The following is a 26923-nucleotide window of genomic DNA, read 5'->3' as shown; positions in this document are numbered from 1 at the left end:
TTTGAGACGGAGTTTCACTCTTGTTACCCAGGCTGGAGTGCAATGGCACGATCTCGGCTCACCGCAACCTCCGCCTCCTGGGTTCAGGCAATTCTCCTGCCTCAGCCTCCTGAGTAGCTGGGATTACAGGCACACACCACCATGCCCAGCTAATTTTTTGTATTTTTAGTAGAGACGGGGTTTCACCGTGTTGACCAGGATGGTCTCGATCTCTTGACCTCGTGATCCACCCACCTCGGCCTCCCAAAGTGCTGGGATTACAGGCTTGAGCCACAGTAGAGACGGGGTTTTGCCATGTTGGGCAGGCTGGTCTCGAACTCCTGACCTCAGGTGATCTGCCAGCCTCAGCCTCCCAAAGTACAGGGATTACAGGCGTAAGTCACCGTGCCCAGTGAATTCTTCATTAATCAATTCATTTGTTGATGCTTCATATGAGTGGCTTCCTGGAGAGCGGGAACACCAGGAACTCCAACAGCGCTGGATCCAAGGTACGGGGTGTCTCCTCTGTCCTCTTGTTCCGGTTGGCCAAAGGCCGAGACCCTTACGCTTGCCGGCACTATGGGCGACCGCGGACAGTGGCGCGCGTGTTCTCCACAGCGCTGAGGCGAGCCTGCTGCGTGCTCAACTCAGCATGGTCTAGCAGCCAGAGATGGGGCCTCTCTGCGTCTCCTACAGCAGTGCCCCAGCTCCTGGCTCCCCGCTCGTCCAGCCACGCCGGCCTTTTGAAATATTTTTTTGAGACAGAGTCTCGTTCCAGGCCCAGGCTGGAGTGCAGTGGCGCTATCTCGGCTCACTGCAACCTCCAAGTCCTGGGCTTAAGCGATTCTCCTGCTTCAGCCTCCCGAGTAGCTGGAATTACAGGTGCCTGCCACCACACCTGGCTATTTTTATTTTATTTTTTTATTTTTAGTAGAGAGGGGGTTTCTTCATGTTGGCCAGGCTGGTCTCAAACTCCTGGCCTCAAGCAGTCCACCCACCTTGGCCTCCCAAAGTGCTGGGATTACAGGCATGAGCCACTGCACCCAGCCCCTTATAACGTGTAAATCTAATAGTTTTCATATATTTGTCTTTTAAATTTTCAGGAATGTATAACATACAAAAAGAAGGCTGCCTCAGCCAGGCACGGTGGCTCATGCCTGTAATCACAGCGCTTTGGGAGGCTGAGACAGGTGGATCATCTGAGGTCAGGAGTCGGAGACCAGCCTGACCAACATAGTGAAACCCTGTCTCTACTAAAAATACAAAAAATTAGCTAGGTGTGGTGGCAGGCACCTGTAATCCCAGCTACTCAGGAGGCTGAGGCTGGAGAATTGCTTGAACCCAGGAGGCGGAAGTTGAGGTAAGCCGCGACAGGGCCATTGCACTCTAGCCTGGGCAAGAAGAGTGAAACTTCTTCTCAGAAAAAAAAAAAAAAAAAAAAAAAAAAAAAAGAGGCTGGGCGCAGTGGCTCATGCCTGTAATCCCTACATTTTGGGAGGCTGAGGCAAGCAAATCACAAGGTCAGGAGATCGAGACCACCTGGCTCACATGAAACCTCATTTCTACTAAAAAATACAAAAATTAGCCAGGTGTGGTGGTGTGCACCTGTAGTCCTATCTACTTGGGAGGCAGAGACAAGAGAACTGCTTGAACCCAGGAGTTGGGGGTTGCAGTGAGCTGAGATTGCACCACTGCACTCTAGCCTGGGTGACAGAGTAAGAGTCCATCTCAAAAAAAGTTAAAAAATTAAAAAAAAGAAAGGACATGATAGCTCATGCCGGTAATCCCAGCACTTTTGGAGGCTGAGGCCTGAGATTCTCTTCAGACTAGGAGTTCGAGACCAGCTTGGGCAACACAGAGAAACTCTGTCCCTATAAAAAATGAAAAATTGGCCGGGCGTGGTGGCTCAAGCCTGTAATCCCAGCACTTTGGGAGGCCGAGGCAGGTGGATCACAAGGTCAAGAGATCGAGACCATCCTGGTCAACATGGTGAAACCCCGTCTCTACAAAAAATACAAAAAATGGGCCGGGCGCGGTGGCTCAAGCCTGTAATCCCAGCACTTTGGGAGGCCGAGGCGGGTGGATCACGAGGTCAAGAGATCGAGACCATCCTGGTCAACATGGTGAAACCCCGTCTCTACTAAAAATACAAAAAAATTAGCTGGGCATGGTGGTGCGTGCCTGTAATCCCAGCTACTCAGGAGGCTGAGGCAGGAGAATTGCCTGAACCCAGGAGGCGGAGGTTGCGGTGAGCCGAGATCACGCCATTGCACTCCAGCCTGGGTAACGAGAGCGAAACTCCGTCCAAAAGAAAAAAATAAAAAATAAAAATAAATAAATAAATAAATAAAAAATTAGGCGAGGCTCAGTGGCTCATGCCTGTAATCCCAGCACTTTGGGAGGCTTAGGCAGGTGGATCACTTGAGCCCAGGAGTTGGAGACCAGCCTGACCAACATGGTGAAGCCCAGTCTCTACTAAAAATACAAAGTTAGCTGGGTGTGGTGGCACACGTCTGTTATCTCAGCTACTTGGGAGGCTGAGGCAGGGGAATCTTTGAATCTGGGAAGCAGAGATTGCAGTGAGCTGAGATGGCACCATTGCACTCCAGCCTGGGCAACAAGACAGAAACTCCATCTCAAAAACTAAAAATTAGTTGGGCATGGTGGCATGTGCCTGTGGTCCCAGCTACAGCTACTCGGGAGGCTGAGGTAGATCACTTGAGCCTGGAATGTGGAGGCAGTGAACCGTGATTGTGCCACTACACTTCAACCTGGGTGACAGAGTAGGACCCTGTCTCCAAAAAAAAAAAAAAAAAAAGGAAATATGGATTTACCACTAGCTGAGTGGCTTATACAGAACAGTGGAGATGAAGACAAGGTTGGAATCTAAGTAACAGCACAGGCAGGAAGTCGACTGTTGGTGCCATGTTCACAGAAGCCTTGAACTCCTTTCCTTCTGCCTGCTCTGCTACCTGCCCCTCTCTAGGATAGAAAGTGAATGGGTTTCCAGTCTGCAAGGATTTGAGGGGTGAAAAAAGGAAGCTGCTTTGTCTTCAACTCAAATTTGGTGGGAGTAAAACAAACCGAACAATGAACAGGGCAAAAAGTGCTGGAACATGGGTTTGTGCAAGATATGCTGGAACATGTATGGCGGCACCAAGCACTTCAGGGCTGTATGAATCACATCTAGTAATTCACTCAGCAGCCACTATATACCTAGAAGCAAGGGTGAGACCGTTTTCTAATCCTGCTACTCCCTCCTGCAATCTTTCCTGCAACCCTCAAAGCTCACAGTTCCAGAGGGGAAACTGTAGGAGTTCCGCAGAAGAGCGGACTCCTTCCTAAACATTTCACCTAGAGCTCCCAGCACTGGGCCCAGTCATCCCCGGTAGGCTGACCATTCATCAGTCAATAAACTCTTACGTACACGCTATGGAGCAAGATAGCTGAGAGGACATTACTCCCCTAGAAGGCAAAGATAAATCCCTGTAAGCACAGGTTCAAAGGGCGCATGCGTAAACGCTAAGCACCCGCAGTGATGAAGGTTACAGCCGTCGAGGCACGAGGGACATCAATCTGAGGCGCGGCGAACCCTCCCAGAGCAAGCTCGCGGCACCGGACGCCCCTCCCCTTTTCCTACGGTCTCCCCTGACGGAAGCGGAAGCGGCGCTCGCGCAGCCAAGTCGTCTGGCTCGCTGGCTCCGGAAGCCGCGCTCCGTCACCCTCCTCGTTGGTCCCCTGTCACTATGGCGCTGGCTGTCTTGCGGGTCCTGGAGCCCTTTCCGACCGAGACACCTCCGATGGCAGTGCTGCTGCCGCCCGGGGGCCCGTGGCCGGCGGCTGGGCTGGGACTGGTGTTGGCCCTGCGGCCTGCAGGGGAGAGCCCGGCAGGGCCGGCGCTGCTGGTGGCAGCCCTGGAGGGGCCGGGCGCGGGCACCGAAGAGCAGGGGCCCGGGCCCCCGCAGCTACTGGTTAGCCGCGCGCTGTTGCGGCTCCTGGCACTGGGCTCTGGGGCCTGGGTGCGGGCGCGGCCGGTGCGGCGGCCCCCGGCGCTAGGCTGGGCACTGCTTGGCACCTCGCTGGGGCCTGGACTCGGACCGCGAGTCGGGCCGCTGCTGGTGAGGCGCGGAGAGACTCTGCCAGTGCCCGGACCTCGGGTGCTGGAGACGCGGCCCGTGTTGCAAGGGCTGCTAGGCCCAGGAACTCGGCTGGCTGTGACTGAGCTCCGCGGGCGGGCCAGACTGTGCCCAGAGTCTGGGGACACCAGTCAGCCCCCACCCCCGCCCGTGGTGTCCTCCTTTGCGGTTTCTGGCACAGTCCGGCGACTCCAGGGAGTTGTGGGAGGGACTGGAGATTCACTGGGGGTGAGCCGGAGGTGTCTCCGTGGCCTTGGCCTCTTCCAGGGCGAATGGGTGTGGGTAGCCCGGGCTGGAGAGTCATCGAACACTTCACAGCCGCACTTGGCCAGAGTGCAGGTCCTAGAACCTCGATGGGACCTCTCTGATAGACTGGGACCCAGCTCTGGCCAGCTGGGAGAGCCCCTCGCTGACGGACTGGCGCTCGTCCCTACCACTTTGGCTTTTAATCTTGGCTGTGACCCCCTGGAAGTGGGAGAGCTCAGAATTCAGGTATGATGAAGGACTGAGGTCAAGAGTGCTTCCTCTTCCTTATACCTACTTCTCTGTCTTAGGTAAACTGGAAGACTGGAGCCTTAGCATTTAGGACTCGTGCTCCATATTATCTTGGACTTTGAGCATAATGTTTATTTATTTATTATTTTTATTTTTTAAGCTCCCCAATACAGAGACAGAGGGGGAGGCCCAAAACCAAAAAAGGAAACCCCCTGAACATAATGTTTCTTTTCTTTTTTTTTTTTTTTTGAGACGGAGTTTCGCTCTTGTTACCCAGGCTGGAGTGCAATGGCGCCATCTCGGCTCAGCGCAACCTCTGCCTCCTGAGTTCAGGCAATTCTCCTGCCTCAGCCTCCTTAGTAGCTGGGACTACAGGCACGCGCCACCATGCCCAGCTAATTTTTTGTATTTTTAGTAGAGACGGGGTTTCACCATGTTGACCAGGATGGTCTTGATCTCTTGACCTCGTGATCCACCCGCCTCGGCCTCCCAAAGTGCTGGGATTACAGGCCTGAGCCACCGCGCCCGGCCCACATAATGTTTCTTAACCTTATTCATTTTCTTTTCTTTCTTTATTTATTTTATTGAGACAGAGTTTCACCATGTTGTCCAGGCTGACCTCGAACTCTTGACCTCAAGTGATCCACCCGCCTCAGCCTTCCAAAGTGCTGGGATTACAGGCATGAGCCACCGCACGCGGCCCCTTTTTTTTTTTTTTTGAGATGGAGTCTTGCTCTGTCACCCAGGCTGGAGTGCAATGGCAGGATCTCGGCTCACTGCAACCTCCGCCTCTCGGGTTTAAGTGATTCAAGTGATTCTCCTGTCTCAGCCTCCTGACTAGCTAGGACTACAGGCCCATACCACTATGCCCACCTAATTTTTGTAATTTTAGTAGAGATGGGGTTTCACCATATTGGTCAGGCTGGTTTCGAACTCCTGACCTCAGGTGATCCACCTGCCTCGGCCTCCCAAAGTGCTGGGATTACAGGCATGAGCCACTGCGCCCAGCCTATTTATCCATTTCCTGTGATCAAAACATAAGCCTCCATTATGTAGTTGGGCATAGGAAAGATTTTCATCCATTGAGGTGAGGTTCAGGTGTGGTGGTGCATGCCTATAATTCTAGCTACTGGAGAGGCTGAGGCAGAAGAATCACTTGAACCCTGGAGGCAGAGGTTGCAGTGAGCCCAGACCATACCACTGCACTCCAGCCTGGACGGCAGAGCGAGACTCTGTCTCAAAAAGAAAAAAAGTGAGGTTCCAGGTGTGTATATTAGGCTACTCAATCAAATTAGTTTACTGAATTGCTACAATATATTCAATATTGTGCTTTATAATATGGAGGATGATGTCTCTGTGCTTTTGCTTATGCTTATCTTTGACTTAAAATTGTTTCCTATTCAGCCTCATCTGTTAAAATCCTATCTTCCTTTCCCTCAAGAGCCATCTAAAGATGACAACTTTGTCACAAAGACTTTCATGATCTCATAGCCACAAATTTAGCACTTCCTCCTATAGCATTTTGTATCTTTTTTATGGCATTTATTTTATTCTGTCTCGTTATGACATAACCTGTCTAATTCCCAATTATATATTGTAAATACCTTGAAGGAAAGGAGTCTCTATTATCTTTGGTGCCTGGTGTTTAATTTTAATATTTTATTAAATACATCCAAGGGAAGTTTTTGGTTTCTGCCTTTACTTCAAGAAGAAAGTGGTAGAACAGATAATAGTTTTTCCATTTTCATGGGTTACTGAGTAAAGAGGCACCATTTCACCATAACAGACATAAGAGTGACAAAAAATAGGCCGGGTGTGGTGGCTTATGCTTCTAATCCAAGCACTTTGGAGGCCAAGGCGGGTGGATCACCTGAGGTCGGGAGTTCAAGACCAGCCTGACCAACATGATGAAACCCCGTCTTTAAAAAAAAAGAGAGAGACCAAAAATAAACCTTCATGTGTTAAAAAGAAAAAGAAATTAGCCTGGCATGGTGACGCAAAGCTGTAATCCCAACTACTAGTGAGGCTGAAGGAGGAAAATTGCTTGAACCTGGGAGGCAGTGGTTGCAGTGAGCCCAGATCGCACCACTGCACTCCAGTCTGGGTGACAGAGTGAGACTCTGTCTCAAAAGAAAATGAAAATGTTGTGTTTAGGGGGACAAATACAGTAGATATATGGTTTAGATGGTGCAGTCCAATATGGAAGCCACCAGCCACTTTGTGGCTTTTTAAATTTAAATTAATTAAAACTAAATAAGCCTGGCCAACATGGTGAAATTCCATTTCTATTTTTTAAAAACAAAAATTGGCCGGGCATGGTGGTGCACACACCTGTAGTCCCAGCTACTCAGGAGGCTGAGGCATGAGGACACTCATTTGAACCCAGGAGCAGAAGTTGCCGTGAGCCAAGACTGTGCTGCTGCACTCTACTCCAGCATGGACAACAGAGTAAAACTCAGTCTCAAAAAAAAAAAAAAAATGGCTGGACGCGTTGGCTCATGTCTGTAATCCCAGCACTTTGGGAGGCCGAAGCAGGCAGATCACAAGGTCAAGAGATGGAGACCTGGCCGGGCGCGGTGGCTCAAGCCTGTAATCCCAGCACTTTGGGAGGCCGAGGCGGGTGGATCACGAGGTCAAGAGATCGAGACCATCCTGGTCAACATGGTGAAACCCCGTCTCTACTAAAAATAAATAAAAAAAAATTAGCTGGGCATGGTGGCGCGTGCCTGTAGTCCCAGCTACTCAGGAGGCTGAGGCAGGAGAATTGCCTGAACCCAGGAGGCGGAGGTTGCGGTGAGCTGAGATCGTGCCATTGCACTCCAGCCTGGGTAACATGAGTGAAACTCCGTCTCAAAAAAAAAAAAAAAAAAAAAAAAAGAGATGGAGACCATCCTGGTCAAGATGGTGAAACCCCATCTCTACTAAAAATACAAAAATTAACTGGGCGTGGTCGTGAGCGCCTGTAATCCCAGCTACTTGGGAGGCTGAGGCAGGAGAATAGCTTGACCCTGGGAGGCGGAGGTTGCAGTGAGCCAAGATTGCACCACTGCACTCCAGCCTGGTGACGGAGCAAGAGTCTGTCTCAAAAAAAAACAACAAAAATTAAAACAAATCCAGCTTTTCAGTTGCTTTAGCCACATTTCTTTCGTTTTCTTTGTATCTTTTTAGCCACGTTTCAAATGCTCAATAGCACATGTAGATATAGACTATTTCTACCATTGTAGAGATAATAATCCTAGAGTAGCCAGTTAATACTATGGGTTGTCAGGTAGAGATATAAGATCTATGTGAACGGGAGTGGATATAGGTTTCCTCTTGAATGGAGGAAAACTACTGGAGTACGCAAGAGTGGAGCTCATTGAACCATCCAACCACTGAACCAACCCTTTCAGCTTTTTCCACAGCCCGAATTCAGGGTTTCCCCACCAATGTCCACTTAATATTAATCCCAGTGGGTGCCTGGTGTCACTCATAGGACTTGTGGGAATAAACATCGTCACCATTTCACTGGCTCTGGGCCAAGTTAAAGGTGTCACAGAAAGGTTTTCTTTACTGGGAAATTTTTTGGAGCCAGAGTCAGGATAGGAGGTGACATTCTCTTCCTGGTGCCCATTAGAGGGAGAGGTTTTCAAGTCTGCTACCTCAGGCCCCGCCTTCCACAAGTAGTCTTGTGGTTATTGGAAAGACAGAGGATGGAAATAGGTATGTTAGCTGCTAAGAGGCAGGATAGAGCCTGTCCCCTCAGGAGAAGGTTATAAAGTGGTGATTATTTCTCTAATAGAGGTACTTGGAAGGCTCCATCGCACCTGAAGACAAAAGAAGCTGCTCATTGCTGCCTGGGCCTCCGTTTGCCAGAGAGTTACACATCGAAATTGTGTCTTCTCCCCACTACAGCACTAATGGAAATTATGACAGTGTTCTTTACCAGTACTTTCAGGTACCCAGGTTAGCGACCTAATCTTTTAAGGAGGATAGGATCTCAGCCTCATCACATTCCTCCTATCCCATGCCTTAGAACCAGGTACCCCAGAGGCCCTGGTTAAAAGAAGCCACATTTTAGACAGATTGTGGTAGGTGCCTCTTGGTATATCAGGGAAGTCCATGGAAGAGAAGTCTGAACCATGAGGTTAATTTGGGCTCTGCTACTCACCTGTTTCTGATCCCCCTTTTTAGTCTACCATTTCCCCTAGCTCATCCTAAGTCTGACTTGTTGCTTGGAAAACTGTGTGGGATCTCTGGGTGGGCAGTAGACTCAAGAAGTAGTCTGCATGTTGGGGGTGGGCATGTGATAATGAACACATGCTCATTTCTCCCATTGTGAGCTGACCAGGGCCACTGCTGTGTTGCAGGGTAGTCCAGGAAGGGGATGTTCTGTGTGTGCCAACAATTGGGCAAGTAGAGATCCTGGAAGGAAGTCCAGAGAAACCGCCCAGGTATGCAGCTGCCTTCTATCCTATAACTGGGATCTGTAACCTGCGTGCATGAGTTCTGCAATCCCCTCCCTCCAAATTGTGTGTAATTTGTGCCTAAGAGGATTTTGTTGTCGTGTACTTTTCTTTCTTTTTTTTTCTTACTTTTTTGTTTCTTTCTTTCTTTTTCTTTCTCCACCTTTCTCTCTCTCCTCCCCTCCCTTTCTTTCTCTCTCCTTCCTTCCTTCTCTTACTCCCTCCCTTCCTCTCTCCCTCCCTCTTTCCTTCCTTACTTCTGTTCTCTTTTTATTTCTTTTTCTTTTCTGACTTTGTCACCTAGGCTGTAGTGCAGTGGTGTGATCTTGGCTCACTGCAACCTCTGGCTCCTAGGTTCAGGTGATTCTCCTGCTTCAGCCTCCTGAGTAGCTGGGATTACAGGCATGCGCCACCATGCCTGGCTAATTTTTTTTTTTTTTTTTTGAGATGGAGTTTCACTCATGTTACCCAGGCTGGAGTGCAATGGCGCGATCTCGGCTCACCGCAACCTCCGCCTCCTGGGTTCAGGCAATTCTCCTGCCTCAGCCTCCTGAGTAGCTGGGATTACAGGCACGCACCACCATGCCCAGCTAATTTTTTGTATTTTTAGTAGAGACGGTGTTTCACCATGTTGACCAGGATGGTCTTGATCTCTTGACCTTGTGATCCACCCGTCTCGGTCTCCCAAAGTGCTGGGATTATAGGCTTGAGCCACCGCGCCCGGCCGCCTGGCTAATTTTTGTATTTTTAGTAGAGATGGGGTTTCACCATGTTGGTCAGGCTGGTCTCGAACTCCTGATCTCATGATGCACCTGCCTTGGCCTCCCAAAGTGCTGGGATTACAGGCGTGAGCCACCACACCCGGCCTCTGTCTTTTTTTTTCTGTGTGTGCATGTGTGTAAGAGAGAGAGACAGACAGACAGGGAGACAGGATTTTGCTCTGTCACCCAGGCTGGAGTTTAGTGGTGCGATCACACCTCACTGCAGCCTCTACCTCTCAGGCTTAAGTGATCCTCCCACCTCAGCACTGCCCCTGCCCCAGTAGCTGGGACTACAGGTTCATGTCACCATGCCCAGCTATTTTTTTTATATTTTTAGTAGAGACAGGTTTTGCCATGTTGCCCAGGCTAGTCTCAAACTCAAGCTGAAGTGATCTGCCTGCCTTGGTCTCCAGCTGGGATTACAGGTGTGTGCCACCACCCCCAAACTGTGTGCATTTTTTTTAGAGAGAAAATTCATCTCTCCTTCAGTTCCCAAACAAGTGTATGACTGAAGAAAGGTTAAGTACCAGTCAGACATGGTGGTGCATACTTGTAATCCCAGCTACTTGGAAGGGTGGGCAACGTAGCTAGACACTGTCTCAAAAAAACAAGCAAACAGGGCCAGGCACGGTGGCTCACGCTTGTAATCCCAGCACTTTGGAAGGCTGAGGTGGGCAGATCATGAGGTCAGGAGATTGAGACCAGCCTGCCCAACATGGTGAAACACTGTCTTTACTAAAAATACAAAAATTAGCTGGGTGTGGTGGAGGGTGCCTGTAATCCCAGCGACTCAGGAGGCTGAGGTGGGAGAATCACTTGAACCAGAAGGCAGAGATTGCAGTGGGCCCAGATCACGTCACTGCACTCCAGCCTGGGTAACACAGCAAGACTCTGTCTCAAAAAAAAAAAAATAAAATAAATAGGTACCAATTTAAATGAAGAAGAAGAGTTTAATGGCCTAGACCAAGACGAGATTCCTTCCTTTCCATTCTCAGCCTCAGTGTTGTTTGGACCAAGACTTGGGCCATACTATATCTCAATGTAAGGATATGCAGGCTCTGATTTCTCTATGGAGTGTGCACAAGCTACTTCTCAAGCCTATCTCTGAAAATGGGAAAGAGGGATTTATGTTGTTTTTCAGAGGGCTACTCTTTCTTATTAACAGAGAATAAGAAATAGAGCATAACTGAGCCAATAACTCAAAATAAGGAATCCAGCTTTTCTCCTCCTGTTGACTCTGACCACAGAGGTTCCATGTAAAATGGTGAGGCAGGCTGTGTGCAGTGGCTCAAGGCTACAATCCCAGCACTTTGGGAGGCTGAGGTGTGCAGATCATGAGGTCAGGAGTTCAAGACCAGCCTAACCAACATGGTGAAAACCATCCCTATTAAAAATACAAAAAATTGGCTAGGCGTGGTGGCGCACACCTATAATACCAGCTTCTCGGGAGGCTGAGGCATGAGAATTGCTTGAACCTAGGAGGCAGAAGTTGAGGTGAGCCAAGATTGTGCCTCTGTACTCCAGCCTGGGTGACAGAGCAAGACTCCATCTCAAAAAAAAAAAATGGTGAGGCAAAGAATTGAGACATTGCTTTGGCCTTATGTGTAGGGAGGAAAATATATAGCCCTGTATCCCAGCAGTCCCTCTATCCTGGACTCATTTCCTGTAGCAATTTACTAGAAAGAGAGCACAGCTGATAGATGCACTAACCCTTGCATAAGAGCCTTCATGTCCAAGGTCTGTGGCATGACCAGCCTGGATCCTTTGCCAGGAGAAAGAGTCCTTGTCTGGAGTGCCTGATTCATCCCTGGTCAATAGCCAGTGCTTGGTTCTGGCCAGTGCTCAGTGCCCCCAATCTCAGGGTGCCTAAGCCCCACCCCAGATCTACTGGAGCAGAATCAGGGTGAGGCTGGAGCCTGTGCTATTTTTCCTTCACAAAGGAAGGAGAAAGGTAGTGCCCTGTGTAACCTCATTTAGGCTCCATGTCACCTCTTTGAGGTTTTCCAGATTAAGTCCACAATGAGTGCTGGAAAATGCCAGGCTGGCACTTAGCAGTCACTTCCCACCTCTATCTCCTGTCTTAAATTTAGCAAATGCATTTGAGCTAGCTTTCTGTAGGAAAACTACAGAATGCCCACTCTTTGTACTTTGAAAGGAAAATAGGTACTAGAATCTCATGAGACAGGCTGGCAAGCCAGTTCTGCGCCTGAACTTCTGTTGTCCCCCAACCCTGTAGACACCTGCTTTCCTCCTGGGTGCTGAGCACATAGTTCTTATCCCCTCAAGGAAAGCAGGGTTGGTGAGTGGGCTAGTGGGTCCAAGGACAGCTAGAAGTGAGCGTTTTAAGCTGCACTGGGCTTGAGAAAGGAAGCCCTGCCAAGGTTCCTGTGAGCCCTGGAAAGGAATTCCACTGTTGGTGATGTAGCCTCTTTATCCGGTCCCTGGTGCTCCACTTCCCCAAACCAGGCTGCATGGGAGCCAGCTCTACTGTCACCTATCTAGCTGGCTGCAGCACAGCCCAGTCTTTCTTAGCAGTGTCCACATCGGTTCCAGAGCTCTGGCCCTTCTATTCACTGAGGTGGTCCAACCACCCTCTACTGAAGAAGGTGGTCTCTCCCTACCCCACAGTGCTGTCCCTTATCTCATTCCTATGCAGGGCTTCCATGGTGAGTCATACACACCATGACTCAGCTGTTCAGTTTGATCGAGATCCTAGGTTATAGGCCCACTGTCACCTATTTATAATTAATTATAGTCAGACTCAGGCTTCCTGATGTTCTAGGTTTACTGTGGTACTTAGAAGAGTTTCATAATACTAACCTGGCATGCCTTCCCCTCCAACTTGCTGCACTCTCACACCCCTTTGCTGCCAGAGAGAGCAGCTTTGAGACTGTGGGGCAGTGTGAGCAGAGGAAATTGCAGGCTGATTGGACTTTAAGGAGGGCTAGGTTACAGTCTCACTCTGTCATTGCCTTGCTGCCTGAGGATTAAAGAGGGAAGTAGTTCATCATTTCTTTATCTGGAAAATTGGGTTAGTAGCTGTTCCTGCTACCCATTCTCTTCCCTGTTAGTAGGCGGAATAACCCTAACTCACTATGACACTAGCCAATGACTATGCAGCCCTGGTTATGCATCAGAATTGCTGGGGAAGCTTTCAAAAAATACAGGTGCCTAAGCCCCACACCAGATTTATTGGAGCAGAATCAGGATGAGGCTGGAGCCTCTGCTTTTTTTCCTTCACAAAGGAAGGAGATAGGTTAATTTTAACAACAGAAAAAATTCACACACCATAATTCCTTTTTTTTTTTTTTTTTTTTTTTTTTGAGATAGAATCTTGCTCTGTCGCCCAGGCTGGAGTGCAGTGGCATGATCTCAGCTCACTGCAACCTCTGCCTCAGTCTCTCAAGAAGCTTGGATTACAGGCACCTGCCACGATGCCCAGCTAATTTTTGTTTTTTTAGTAAAGACAGGGTTTCACCATGTTGGCCAGGCTGGTCTCAAACTCCAGACCTCATGACCCACCTTCCTTGACCTCCCAAGGTACTGGGATTACAGGTGTGAGCCACCATGACCAGCCTAAAATCATACTGTTAAAGTGTACAATTCGATTTTTTTTTATTCATAAGGTTGTACAACCAACATCACTGTTTAATTCCAGAACATTTTCAACACCTCAAAAAGAAATTGTACCTATTAATGGTCATTCCATATAGCTTCCCTCCCCCAGCCTCTGGCAACTACTGACCTACTGAATAGAATCATATAATGTGTGAGAAATGTTATTTATTTATTTATTTATTTACTTACTTACTTATTGTGAGACAGAGTCTCGCTCTATTGCCAGGCTGGAGTGCAGTGGCACGATCCCGGCTCACTGCAACTTCTGTTTTCTGGTTTCAAGCAATTCTCCTACCTCAGCCTTCTGAGTAGCTGGGACTACAGGCACCCACCACCACGCCCAGCTAATTTTTTGTACTTTTTAGTAGAGATGGGGTTTCACCATGTTGGCCAGGATGGTCTCGATCTCTTGACCTCGTGATCCACCCGCCTCGGCCTCCCAAAGTGCTGGGATTACAGGCATGAGCCACCGCGCCCGGCCAAGAAATGTTTATTTTTTAAAGTTTCACAGATAATTCTATGTGCAGCCAGAATATACAACCATTATTCATCAGATGGTGTTATTAAGGAATCTGCCTGCAATGAGATTTTGTGGATTATTAAGTAAAAGCCAAGGGATCCTTCCCCCTGAGGTTTTTGGGGCCTTGGTGGCTGTGTATTTGAGGGGATACTGAAGCCAGTGGAAATAATCAGATGATCCATTGCTTAGTGCAGCAGCGGCTTCCCCCATTGGTGTGGATGAGTAGGCCACGTTCCTGGAGAAACATACCCCCTCAGAGCTCTCATGGCTGTCATGGAGGATGCAGAAGGATAGGCATAGCTCTTGCCCTCAAGGTGTGTGTGGTCTGTTACGGAGATGAGAAAGCCCATCTGCATTCCTTTTCCTCATGACTCGGGACACATACTTGTGGTGCTCTTGTTTGTCCTCTGTGATTGAGAAACCTTGTCCTTGAGGAGGGGGCTGGTGTTTGGACTCTGGATCTGGGGTCCATTGGGTCTTTTTCCTGCAGGTGGCGGGAAATGTTTTTTAAAGTGAAGAAAACAGTTGGGGAAGCTCCAGATGGGCCAGCCAGCGCCTACTTGGCCGACACCACCCATACCTCCTTGTACATGGTGAGGCCCCGAGGGATGGATGGATATAGACCAGTGCAGGGGGTAGACATGATTTTTACAAACAAAAGCTTTTTCCTCCATTTCACAGGTGGGTTCTACCCTGAGCCCTGTTCCATGGCTCCCTTCAGAGGAATCTGCTCTCTGGAGCAGTTTGTCCCCTCCAGGCCTGGAAACCTTGGTGTCTGAACTCTGTGCTGTCCTGAAGCCTCGCCTCCAGCCAGGGTGAGTGAAGTCACCACCACAGGGTATGAGAAAAGCCTGCTTAGAACATCCCTGGAGGAGCAGCAGCCAGATGGGTAGTTTCTAATGAATTGGCCAGAGTGGAATTGGGAGGACCTTCCTGAAACCAGTATGTACAGTCCAGGCCACCAGCACTCTCCTTTCTGTAAGCCAATTCCAGGCTCCTTTCCTGGGATAACCTCCGCCTCCAGGGCTGGCCCTGGAGGAAGAATCTCCAGCAGGGGCAGCTGTTTCTGAGACTGCCCTTCCTCTTAGGGGGCTCACTGGCTATCCAGGACTTTACTGCCCTGGCCCTGAAGGACACAACTCCCCATACCAATGGTCCAAGTGTGGACACACACTCCCCCGACTCCTCGCCACCGCAATGCCTCTCAGTACCATTCAGTCCAGACATAACAGTTGAGGTTTTATTGATGGCACAGTGATGCCAAAGGGAATTAGTCTTTGGCTGTTGGATATGCTGCATGCCCCGGCCAGAGCACCATAATGGTGTGAAAGACACAGCCTCACTACGTGGGGATGCCCTGGCCTGGGGTGGGGGAGGCTCAAGGAGAGAAAAAGTGTGTCTGCTTTCTAGATCCAAGGGCCCCTGTGTTACTGGGGACTCTAAAGTTTGGGCGAGATGGAGGAGACAAATGTCTGTTCTCTGGTTGCAGGGGTACCCTGCTGATGGGAACTAGCAGTGTCCTTCTACGGGGCCCCCCGGGCTGTGGGAAGACCACAGTAGTTGCTGCTGCCTGTAGTCACCTTGGGCTTCACTTACTGAAGGTGAGGGTCTCTGGAGATTAGAACCCCAACTATTTCCCCTCCTCAGCTCACGTTCTCCCTCTCTGCTGCTTCCTCTCGCCTCCCTCCTCTGTCTACTCACAGGCCCTAGCACTTCAGCCCAGTGGGTCAGGCATATTCCCATGATGCTCAGCTACGGAGAGGTACTTTCAAGGAGAGGGTTTCAAGATATTGGTGGACAGTCCAGGGACTGGGGTAGGGTAAAAAAGAGATAGGACTTGGCCAGGATACCTGGCCAGGATGGGGACATCCCTGCCCTCCAGAGAAAAAGATGGCCCTCTGACTCCTCCTCCCCCTCATTCTCCTGCCCTTGTCATGCTTGCCTCTTGCTCGCAGACCCATTGGGACCCCCTCCCCAGGTGCCCTGCTCCAGCCTCTGCGCAGACAGTAGTGGGGCTGTGGAAATGAAACTGCAGGCTGTCTTCTCCCGGGCCCGCCGCTGCCGGCCTGTGGTCCTGTTACTCACAGCTTTGGACCTTCTGGGCCGGGACCGCGATGGGCTGGGTGAGGATGCCCGTGTGGTGGCTGTGCTGCGTCACCTCCTCCTCGATGAGGACCCCCACAACAGGTATTTATACAGAGCTGGGTCTATCAAAGCGGGGGAGGCCAGCCAGGTGCAGTGGCTCCCGCTTGTGATCCCAGCACACTGGGAGGCCAGGGTGGGTGGATCACTTGAGGTCAGGAGTTCTAGACCAGCCTGGCCAACATGGTGAAATGCCATCTCTACTAAAAATACAAAAATTAGCTGGGCATGGTGGTGGGTGCCTGAGTACTCGGGGGGCTGAGGCAGGAGAATCGCTTGAACCCTGGAGGCGGAGGTTGTAGTGAGCAAGATCACGCCACTACACTCCAGCCTGGGGGATAAGAGCGAGACTCTGTCTTAAAAAATAAAAAAGTGGCCGGGCGCGGTGGCTCAAGCCTGTAATCCCAGCACTTTGGGAGGCCGAGGCGGGTGGATCACAAGGTCAAGAGATCGAGACCATCCTGGTCAACACAGTGAAACCCCGTCTCTACTAAAACTACAAAAAATTAGCTGGGCATGGTGGCACGTGCCTGTAATCCCAGCTACTCAGGAGGTTGAGGCAGGAGAATTGCCTGAACCCAGGAGGCAGAGGTTGCGGTGAGCCGAGATCGCGCCATTGCACTCCAGCCTGGGTAACAAGAGCGAAACTCCATCTCAAAAAAAAAATAAATAAATAAAATAAAAAAAAGAATAAAAAAATAAAAAAGTGGGTGGAAGGCCTAGCCTTCCTACTTTTCAGCCTTTCAGTCCTCCCTTCTGTCACCCCTCAGTGGTTTCTCAGTCATCTCCTGCCCATTTGGCTGCCCTCTAAACAGCCCTGAGCTCAGCATCTTAGGGGGATCTAGAGGGAGGAGTCTGGTATAGCATTTCTTGGGGAACACTTGGTTAAAGATGAAGCACAGCCTGTGCCCTCAATGTGAGGGGGAAGCACAGTTCTCCCATCTAGGAACTGGAATAGATGCTTGTCTCCCTATCCCATCCCAGCACCCATTTCACCTCCCTGCCCTTCTGGGCCGACCTTGGGACAAGGCAGTGCACAGGAGCTGCCAGCCATTCAGCGCCCATCCCTCTGCCTGCAGCTGCCCTCCCCTCTTGGTCGTGGCCACCACAAGCCGGGCCCAGGACCTGCCTGCTGATGTGCAGACAGCATTTCCTTATGAGCTGGAGGTACCTGTGCTGTCAGAGGGGCAGCGGCTCAGCATTCTGAGGGCCCTCACTGCCCACCTTCCCCTGGGTCAGGAGGTGAACTTGGCACAGCTGGCACGGCGGTGCGCAGTAAGTATCAAGGCAGAGTACTGGCCCTCCCTAGGAGGTCCCTGGCTTTTGTCACAAGAACTCAGTCCTGTTGCCCTCTGAGAGTAGAAAACCCTAAGGCATCAACAGGGGCCTCTGCTCCGGCTAGGGGACAGTCCCCTGAAGGGTCCTGCCTACTGTGCCCTGCTCATATGTCCTCTCCTGTGGTCCCTAGGGCTTTGTGGTAGGGGATCTCTATGCCCTTCTGACCCACAGCAGCCGGGCAGCCTGCACTAGGATCAAGAATTCAGGGTAAGAGGAGTTGGGTACAGGAGAGGAAAGGAGGAAAGAGGAAATGGATGTAGATGGGTGGGTGGTGAGGAAGGGAGAAGGGAATGGATGCTGATGGGGAGGAGGCCTCATGCGAGATCCTCCAGAGGCCTCCTTGTGTTCCTCTTTGCAGTTTGGCAGGAGGCTTGACTGAGGAGGATGAGGGGGAGCTGTGTGCTGCCGGCTTTCCCCTCCTGGCTGAGGACTTTGGGCAGGCACTGGAGCAACTGCAGACAGCGCACTCCCAGGCCGTCGGAGCCCCCAAGGTAGAGACTAAATTCTTGGAGGTGGGACAGGAGCCCCTCCACCAGCATATCCCAACCTCGTACTTTCCATCTCCTAGATCCCCTCAGTGTCCTGGCATGATGTGGGTGGGCTGCAGGAAGTGAAGAAGGAGATCCTGGAGACCATTCAGCTACCCCTGGAGCACCCTGAGCTACTAAGCCTGGGCCTGAGACGCTCAGGCCTTCTGCTCCATGGGCCCCCTGGCACTGGCAAGACCCTCCTGGCCAAGGCAGTAGCCACTGAGTGCAGCCTTACCTTTCTCAGGTGGCCAGGGGGCCTGGAAGGGATGGCGGGTGGATCAGGGGCTGCAACACGCTGGGGAGCAGGAGCAGGAAGGGCTGCCCAAGAGGTCAGTTGTGTGTATGTGCATCTGACATCCTTCTCACATCCTCTCACTCAGCGTGAAGGGGCCAGAGCTCATTAACATGTATGTGGGCCAAAGTGAGGAGAATGTGCGGGAAGGTGAGTGAGCAGGGAGGGGCAGGGCTTCCCATCCTTCCCAAACCCCGATGGCCTCCAAGCCCCCCCCACCCCCAGGCTACTCATGGTCATTCCTAATCCTCCTTTCCACAAGTCAGGTTCCTGCCCACCTGGGTCTGGTACCTGGAGTGCCAGTGCTGTATTGTCAGACCCCAGCCTCCCTCCCTGCTCTCGCCTAACTTCAACTCCCCACCAGCTTCCTTCTCCTGTGGGCCCCTCTCTCTCCAGTGTTTGCCAGGGCCAGGGCTGCAGCTCCATGCATTATCTTCTTTGATGAACTGGACTCTTTGGCCCCAAGCCGGGGGCGAAGTGGAGATTCTGGAGGAGTGATGGACAGGTGGGGGTCTGAGTGGGAATGGAGGCTCGGGGGTCCAGATAGAAGTTCCTGCCATTTCAGTTCTGAGATAGCATAATGGAAGCTGAAAGGGGCCATGAAATTGGGCAGGGGCCACTGAGGAGAATGGAGGCCTACCTGGAGGGGCACACTGGGCACGGCTGAGCAGAAAGCCCTGTTGAGACTGCCTGTAAGGAAAGGTACCACAGGCAGGGACAGAGTCTGAGGGGACACCAAGGACTGTTGCTCCCTTCTCTCCAGGGTGGTATCTCAGCTTCTTGCTGAGCTGGATGGGCTGCATAGCACTCAGGATGTGTTTGTGATTGGAGCCACCAACAGACCAGATCTCCTGGACCCTGCCCTTCTGCGGCCTGGCAGGTGGGCCCCTTGTGCCGCTCACCTCATTCTGTGCCTCCTTCACCCCTCGTGGCTGGGCTCCCTGACACTTAACACCTGCTTATCTCCCTAAAGATTTGACAAGCTGGTGTTTGTGGGGGCAAACGAGGACCGAGCCTCCCAGCTACACGTTCTGAGCGCCATCACACGCAAGTATGCCCTGATAGAGGAAGACTGCAAAGGGCTTGGGCCTTGGGATGCTTAGGGGATGCATGCAACATGCAGGATGACCTGGTCAGCACCAGCTTTCGAGGGAAGTGATGGCAACTGTTTCTTCCTGTATCCCATAACAGATTCAAGCTAGAGCCATCTGTAAGCCTGGTGAACGTGCTGGATTGCTGCCCTCCCCAGCTGACGGGCGCAGACCTCTACTCTCTCTGCTCTGATGCCATGACAGCTGCCCTCAAACGCAGGGTTCATGACCTGGAGGAAGGTAAGCCACTTGCCAGCCTAAGAGGTCAACTAAAAAGCTAGTGGGGTGCTGGGTGCACCTGAGTCTCAGCTACTTGAGAGGCTGAAGTGGGAGGATTGCTTGAGCCCAGGAGTTTGAGACCAGCCTGGGCAACACAAAGAGACCCCATCTCTAAAAAAAATAATCTAAGGGAAAAAAAGCTAGTGGGAGACAAATCTACTTCTGGATTTCAGAGGGAGGATCACTGACATCTAATAGGCCCAGAGCAGGAAGGCACCTTCCCAGGGCTCTCCCCTGCCTGGGTATAGACTATAGCCTCTGTTCCCCAGACTGGATGGGGACTCTGGCCTTACCTCCCCACTTGTCACCTCTAGGGCTGGAGCCAGGGAACTCAGCACTGATGCTCACCATGGAGGACTTGCTGCAGGCTGCTGCCCGGCTGCAACCCTCCGTCAGTGAGCAGGAGCTGCTCTGCTACAAGCGCATCCAGCGCAAGTTTGCTGCCTGCTAGGAGCCCCCCGGGGTCTGGGACCCCACCCAGCATGGCTGCAGGTACCTCAATAGCCCACAGAGAGATCTAGGAGGGAAGGATTCCTCCTCAGGCTGCTGCCAACCCACCTGGAGGCCACCTCCCTCCAGGAGATTCCAGGGTGCAAAGGGGCATTGGGACAGCAGCAAGAGCTCAAGAGACATGTCCTGCCTACTTGCCTTTCCTTCCAGGAGGAGGGCCAGGGCCTTGGGTTCTGGGGATTAGGTCCTGAGAGGGCTCATTTTGTGGCTGAAAATAAAGTGTGTGCCGCCCCCTACTGGTGTGGCATGAAAGGTTGTCGTGGGAAAGAGCAGGGCTGAGAGAGGAGTACGCGCTGGGGGAGGGCAGGAGTGGGCATCATGGGAGCCTCATCCTCTGACATAAACACAAGGCATGCTGGAACTGAAAAAGGCACATACTATATTGTTGACCCCTCCGTCTGCGGAACCCACATCCCTGCACTCCATCTGTAGTCTGCTATAGAGGCTGGGGCTGGTGTGTGGCTGCTGGTCCCCATCTTCCAGAAAGAGCCTAGCAGTGCTTGGTTAGAGGCTTGTGGGAGCCGAGGCCACACTCAGTCTGTCCTCTTGAGCACGTGGATGAAGTAGCAGGGAACGTAGGCTTGGCCTGGCTTGTAAGGCTTGAAGTCACCCAAGACGCTGTGCTGGCACTTGCCCCCGAAGGCTGCTTGGACCAACTCCGTGAAGGATGCCAGACAATGCGGGTAGTAGGAGAGCCGGAACTTACTGTAACAGAGCCCCAGCAACCATGAGGACTGGTGGCCTCAGCTCCCCCGACTACCACCTCACCCGCACTGAGCCAAGTAGTACCTCAAGCCAGGAGAGCCATCCTGGCCAGCCCCCGGCACTTGCACTGTGTAGTCCAGGGTCACCATGTGGGCCTTGTTGTTCACTGTCAGCACTGACGTTGTGATGTCCTTGGTCAAGTCACTCTATAGGTGGTGGGGCAGGCTGCATTAGCCTCTGTAACCCACCTTGGGGCCACTGGACCCTCCCTTCCCCCCACCCCCGCCCCCAGAGGGCCTCACCTTATAGTAGATGTTCTTCCCTGGGGGTGCACAGCCTGTGCTGAGGATGTGGTCGTAGTTGCGATGATCAATGACCAGCAGGCCCCCTGCCCGCACCATGCTCGCAATGTTTTTCAGCGCCAGCCGGTGCTCACTCTGGTCCCCTGAGCTCCAGGCAGGGGCAGAAAGCATTTATCTGCTCAGGGCCCCCAGCGCCAGTCTCCCTCCCATCTCTTCCCCTCCCCAGGGGTGCCGGAGCCCAGGTGAGAGAGGCACAGTCTGCTTTGGCAGGAGAGCAGGTGCCCAGAGGTCTGTGAAAGGGGATACAGCTCAAGGCAAGGACTGTGCCCAAAGTCACACCCTCTCTCACCTTTGCAGTCTGGCAAGTGAGCGAAACTGTTTCCAAGACAGATGACAGCATCAAAGCCACCCCCTGCTGGCTGGGGCACATCTTTGTCCAGAGTCATCCAATTGGCTTCTTCGATGACTGGAGGCCAGGAAGGGAAAGAGGAATCAGGGAGGCACAGTGGTACTGGTAGCAGCCACCTCCACCAAGTGCAGTCCTGCCTGGGTTTCTTTTCAAGACACACAAACTCCCTGTTCACTTAAGGGGAGGAGAGAGGAGGGGTCAAGGGAGGAGGAACCCTGGTTGGGAAGGAGGGTTCTGTGCTTATGGGTTTTTCTTTGAAGGGAGAGACAAGATGCCATAAACACAGTTAAAACCAGCTCTTCACACCCTGTATCTTATTCTGGAGCTTAAGCTTTACTTTTCAGAGAAATGACAGTAATTTTGCTGTTTCCCTGAGGAAAACACAACACTCCACCCCCACCCCCACCTAAAGGAGCCCCAGGCAGAATGAACAGTGTTCCTGGTGGCTAGGCTGAGAGGGCCTGGCTAGACATGCATACCCCACTTGTCGAAGGCAGACTCATGCCGCCGGTTCCAGCGCTCCTTAAGCGCATACTTCAGCATCTTGTCACTGGCATCCACACTTGTCACGCTGAAGCCCTCTTCCACTAGCATAATGGAGTCCACCCTGGGCAGGGCCAGCAAGAAGCAGCAGAGAGAGGCAGTCAGGGGAGCCTGGCAGGGCCAGGAGGAGACCCTGGGCCAGACACTTTTGTCTCCACATTTCAGAGTGCATTCCTCTGCCTCCTCTCCCCAGGCCCTCTCCACTGACCTCACAATCTGTTTCCTATCACCATGGGGCAACATTTTTTTTAAAAAGCACCTCTTGAGAGCCAGGCACTCTACAAATGTGCAGTAATTCTCACGGCAATCTTGAGAGGTAAATGGTGTTATTCCCATTTGAGAAATGGACAAATTGAGGCTCCTTGAAGTTAAATACGTGTGCACAGGAGGCAGTTGAACACAGTGGGTTAGAGCACAGGGCAGACCTTAATTAACCTGGGCCTGTTATCTCATCTTCACTGGATGATATATGAGGGACTTTTGCTTTGCTGAGGCCTTATTTCCCCAGTAGTAAATGGGAGAATATCACTGTTTAACCTCATGGGGCTTTGTGAGGGTTTGAAAAACTGATGTATCAAAAGCTCCTGGTCCCAGGCAAGGCAGGTGCAAATGCTGAGCAATGTTAACTGCTAACACTGCCCAAGGCCATCACAGGAGGAATATCTGGAATGTCTATGGCTCTGGCTCCAAAGCCCCAGGGACCCTCACATTTCTGCCCACACCCTCACTCACAGTCTCCCTTCTCCTTGGCCTCTCCCTGCGCATCCCTGACCACCCCGGGCCTCCCCAGGCACTCGCTGTCCTTGTTCTGCCAGGCAGGCACCAGTTCCTGGCCCTGGCATCCCACCGCTCCAGGCCCGCAAAGGCCGCCCGGACGTGCCCGGCCCTGTGGCTCCGCGGCCCTGCGTACAGGCTGAGCTGGACCCCGATCTCACACAACGCCCCCGGCCCCCACCTTGGCTCACCCGGTGCCACAGGCCACGTCGAGCACCCGCTGGCAGCCGTGCTGGCGCAGCAGCCCGAGCAGCCATGCCTTGTACTCGGCGGTGCGGCTGCGGGTGTCTCCGATGTACATCTGCCACACGCGCGCCGCCTCCCCATCCGCGTACTGGTCCGGGAGCCCTTCGGCTGCCACCCCCAGGGAGCGGGTCCGATACACGCTGTCCACCATCCTGCGGCACGCCTGGCTCTGCAGCCACCCCCTTCAAACTTATAGCGGGGAAGTTCCCGAGGCCGACGGCCCCACCTGACCAATGGCAGGTGAGCTCTCGGACACGCCCCTGCCGGGCTTTGGGCAGGGCGCCTGAAGCTGTCCAGCTCCGAGGAGGGCGCTGCTTCGCAATCCCGGGCTGGGTCCTTTTCCCCAGCCTGCGGACCCAGTACTCTGCAATCCCACGGCGAGAGAGGACCCTCGGGGCCCTCTGGCTACTTAACCTGGGTCTCCAGGAGAAGACAAGAGAGGCCAGGAGAGGAGAAAGCAATGAGATTTCACTCCACCCTGACCCCAGTTAGAGAGGGAGTAAAATCTCAGATCTACAGAGCAGAGCGCCAGGCGGGCAGGACTGGACCATTACCAGGAAGGAAGGTTCCATGTTTAGGTGGGCAGCACCTAAACATGGAAGCAACTGCAGGTTTTTTTTTTTTGGGACAGAGTCTCGCTCTGTTGCCCAGGCTGGAGTTCTGAAACTTTGTCATACCAGAGTTCTGAAAATGCATTTTAAAAATCTAGAGAATGGGGGCTGGTAGCTGTGGCTCACGCCTATAATCCCACCACTTTGGGAAGCTGAAGCAGGCAGATCACCTGAGGTCAGAAGTTTGAGACCAGCCTGATCAACATGGAGAAACCCCGTCTCTACTAAAAATACAAAAAGTTAGGCTGGGCACGGTGGTTCATGCCTGTAATCCCAGCACTTGAGAGGCCGAGGCAGGTGGATCACCTGAGGTCAGGAGTTAGAGATAAGCCTGACCAACAAGGTGAAAGTCTGTCTCTACTAAAAACACAAAAATTAGCCAGGCTTGGTGGCAGGCGCCTGTAGTTCCAGCTACTTGGGAGGCTGAGACAAGAGAATTGCTTGAACTGCGAAGGTGAAGGTTACAGTGAGCGCAGATCACACCACTGCACTCCAGCCTGGGCAACGAAGCGCGACTCCATCTCAAAAAAAAGAAAAAAAAAAAAAATTAGCTGGGCGTGGTGGTACATGCCTGGAGAATGGGCCAGGAACAGTGGCTTACGCCTGTAATCCCAGTAGTTTGGGAGGTGGGCAGATCGCCTGAGGTCAGGAGTTTGAGACCAGCCTGACCAACATGGTGGAACCTACCTCTACTAAAAATACAAAAACTAGCCGGGTATGGTGGTGCACATCTGTAATCTCAGGTACTCTGAAGAATTGAGGCAGGAGAATAGCTTGGAACCCGGAAGGTGGAAGTTGCAGTGAGCCGAGATTGTGCCACTGCACTCCAGCCTGGACAACTGAGGGAGACTCTATCTAAAAAAAAAAAAAAAAAAAGTCTGGCGAATGAAGAGTGATATTAAATTGGAATAATAACCAAGATGATAGGCGAATAATTTCTTTGTCACTATCTACAAATAGGTTGGACATATATATATACAGTATTTGAAATGTTAAGTGGCTTATGGCAATTGATTATCTTCCTCAAAGGAATGCTGAAGGAGGTAGCAGGGTTTCTCTCTCTGTCTCTCTTTTTTTTTTTTTGAGATGGAGTCTTTCTCTTTTGCCCAGGCTGGAGTGCAGTGGCGCAATCTCGGTTCACTGCAACCTCCGCCTCCCAGGTTCAAGCAATTCTTCTGCCACAGCCTCTCGTGTAACTGGGACTACAAGTGCCTGTCACTACACCCGGCTAATTTTTTTTTTTTTTTTTTTTTTTTTTTGAAATAGGGTCTTGCTTTGTTGCCTAGGCTGGAACACAGTGGTGTGATCATAGCTCACTGCAGCCCAAACTTGCAGGCTCAAGCAATCTTCCCACCTCAGCCTCCCAAGTAGCTGCTATTATAGGCCTGTGCCACCATTCCTGGAAATTTTTTTTTTTTTTTTTTTTTTAAAGACGGGGATCTCACTGTTGCCCAGTCTTCTTGTCTTCTGGGCTCATGCGATCCTTTTGCCTCGGCCTCACAAAGGGCTGGGATTACAGTCACAAACCACTTCACCTGGACTCTTTCAAATCTTCTTTTCATATTATTCATAGATATTTCATTAGGTAGAATATTATATATACTTAGAGCTATTGTATCTTCTTTAATTATTGCCAAAGCGTACCAAATAATTTCAATCCTTCATCTCTAAATTGTCCATGTCCTGCCCACTGCAATATAACTGCCTTTTATTTTACTTAATTCATCTCTGTAAATTTTATTTTATTTTTGTAGAGACAGAGTCACCCTTTGTTGCCCAGGCTGGTCTCAAACTCCTGGGCTCGAGCAATCCACCTGCCTCGGTTTCCCAAAGTGCTGGGATTACAGGCATGACCACCTTGCCCAGCCATCTCTCCATAAACTTTAGACCACCCAAATCTGAGGTCCTGGGCCATGGAAAAGATCACAGAATATAAATTGATTACTGTTTGACTTCATTGAAAATAAGAATAGGTCCAGCCTGGCCAACATGGTGAAATCTTGTCTCTACTAAAAATACAAAAATTAGGTGGGCGTGGCGACTCAGGCCTGTAATCCCAGCACTTTGGGAGGCTGAAGCAGGTGGATCACAAAGTTATGAGTTCAAGACCAGTATTGCCAAGATGGTGAAACCCCATCTCTACTAAAAATACAAAAATTAGCCAGGAGCTGGGGCAGGTGCCTGTAATCCCAGCTACTCAGGAGGCTGAGGCAGGAGAATTGCTTGAACCCAGGAGGCAGAGGTTGCAATGAGCCGAGATCGCACCACTGTTCTCCAGCCCGGGCAACAGAACAAGACTCCATCTCAAAAAAAAAAAAAAAAAAAAAGAAAAGAAAAAGAACGAAAGTAAATAAAAAATGAGCCAGGCGTGGTGGTGCATGCTTGTAATTCCAGCTGCTCCAGAGGGTGAGGCGGGAGAGTTGCTTGAACCTGGGAGGTGGAGGTTGCAGTTAGCAGTGATCACGCCACTGCACTCCAGCCTGGGCGACAGAGCAAAACTCAGTCTCAAAAAAAAAAAAAAAGAAAAGAAAAAAGAAAATAAGAACAGGTGATTTTTTTTTTGAGACAGAGTCTCACTCTGTCACACAGGCTGGAGTGAAACGGCGTGACCTCGGCTCACTGCAACCTCTGCCTCCCGGGTTCAAGTGATTCTTCCTGCCTCAGCCCCCAAAGTAGCTGGAACTACAGGTTGCGCCACCATACCTGGCTAATTTTTGTATTTTTAGTAGAGACGGGGTTTTACCATGTTGGCCAGGCTGGTTTTGAACTCGACTTCGTGATCTGTCCACCTGGGATTACAGGCATGAGCCACCATGCCCAGATAGAACAGGTGATATTTTAAATGTGAGACACATTATTTGGAATTAGCTGAAAAGACTAAATTCTTCGTTCCCAAATGTGTGACCTGTTTGCAAAAAGTCTTCACCTTGGGAATGTGGCTGTAACTGGACAAACTCCAAGGCAATTCCTATTTGAGGACACATTAAAATCCTGCAATTATAAATTATGTAGATATAATAACTGCAAATGGGAAACATCCTGGTTGTTTTGGTGTTTTTTATTTTTATTTGCTTTTTAGAGATGAGTCTCACAATGTTGCCAAGGCTGGATTGGAACTCCTGGGCTCAAGTGATACTCTCAAGTCGCCTCCCAAGTAGCTAGGACTACAGGTGGGTACTGCACATGGCTTGTTTTTT

General features: G+C 51.2%; 2 protein-coding genes across 3 annotated transcripts; one reads left to right on the top strand and one right to left on the bottom strand.

Annotated features, from left to right (window-relative positions):
• The first annotated feature begins 3462 nt into the window (after positions 1-3462).
• On the top strand, positions 3463-20372 carry PEX6 (peroxisomal biogenesis factor 6). The gene is made up of 17 exons (XM_032299439.1): positions 3463-4607; positions 8392-8555; positions 8960-9043; positions 14445-14547; positions 14636-14769; positions 15444-15555; positions 15933-16141; positions 17176-17371; positions 17565-17641; positions 17793-17925; positions 18003-18208; positions 18345-18406; positions 18653-18761; positions 19020-19136; positions 19230-19307; positions 19448-19587; positions 19941-20372. The coding sequence occupies exons 1-17, from the start codon at positions 3726-3728 to the stop codon at positions 20075-20077; spliced, it is 2943 nt and encodes a 980-aa protein (XP_032155330.1). The 5' UTR covers positions 3463-3725; the 3' UTR covers positions 20078-20372.
• Positions 20373-20494: 122 nt separating this feature from the next.
• On the bottom strand, positions 20495-23841 carry GNMT (glycine N-methyltransferase). Of its 2 annotated transcripts, XM_032299444.1 has the most exons (6): positions 23061-23841; positions 22032-22159; positions 21493-21609; positions 21144-21286; positions 20926-21047; positions 20495-20841 (listed from the first exon to the last, which is right to left on the bottom strand). In XM_032299444.1, the coding sequence occupies exons 1-6, from the start codon at positions 23264-23266 to the stop codon at positions 20670-20672; spliced, it is 888 nt and encodes a 295-aa protein (XP_032155335.1). In that variant the 5' UTR covers positions 23267-23841; the 3' UTR covers positions 20495-20669. The 2 variants fall into 2 exon arrangements, with proteins under 2 accessions (XP_032155335.1, XP_032155334.1); XM_032299443.1 differs by lacking the exon at positions 23061-23841 and having other exon boundaries at positions 20499-20841; positions 22032-23030.
• Positions 23842-26923: the final 3082 nt, after the last annotated feature.

Source organism: Sapajus apella, unplaced genomic scaffold (assembly GCF_009761245.1).
Source record: "Sapajus apella isolate SASKATOON/1434 unplaced genomic scaffold, GSC_monkey_1.0 scaffold41, whole genome shotgun sequence".
Taxonomy (NCBI): Eukaryota; Metazoa; Chordata; class Mammalia; order Primates; family Cebidae; genus Sapajus; species Sapajus apella.
Note: the sequence above shows the minus strand (reverse complement) of the source record. Positions and strands in the feature narration are given on the sequence as shown.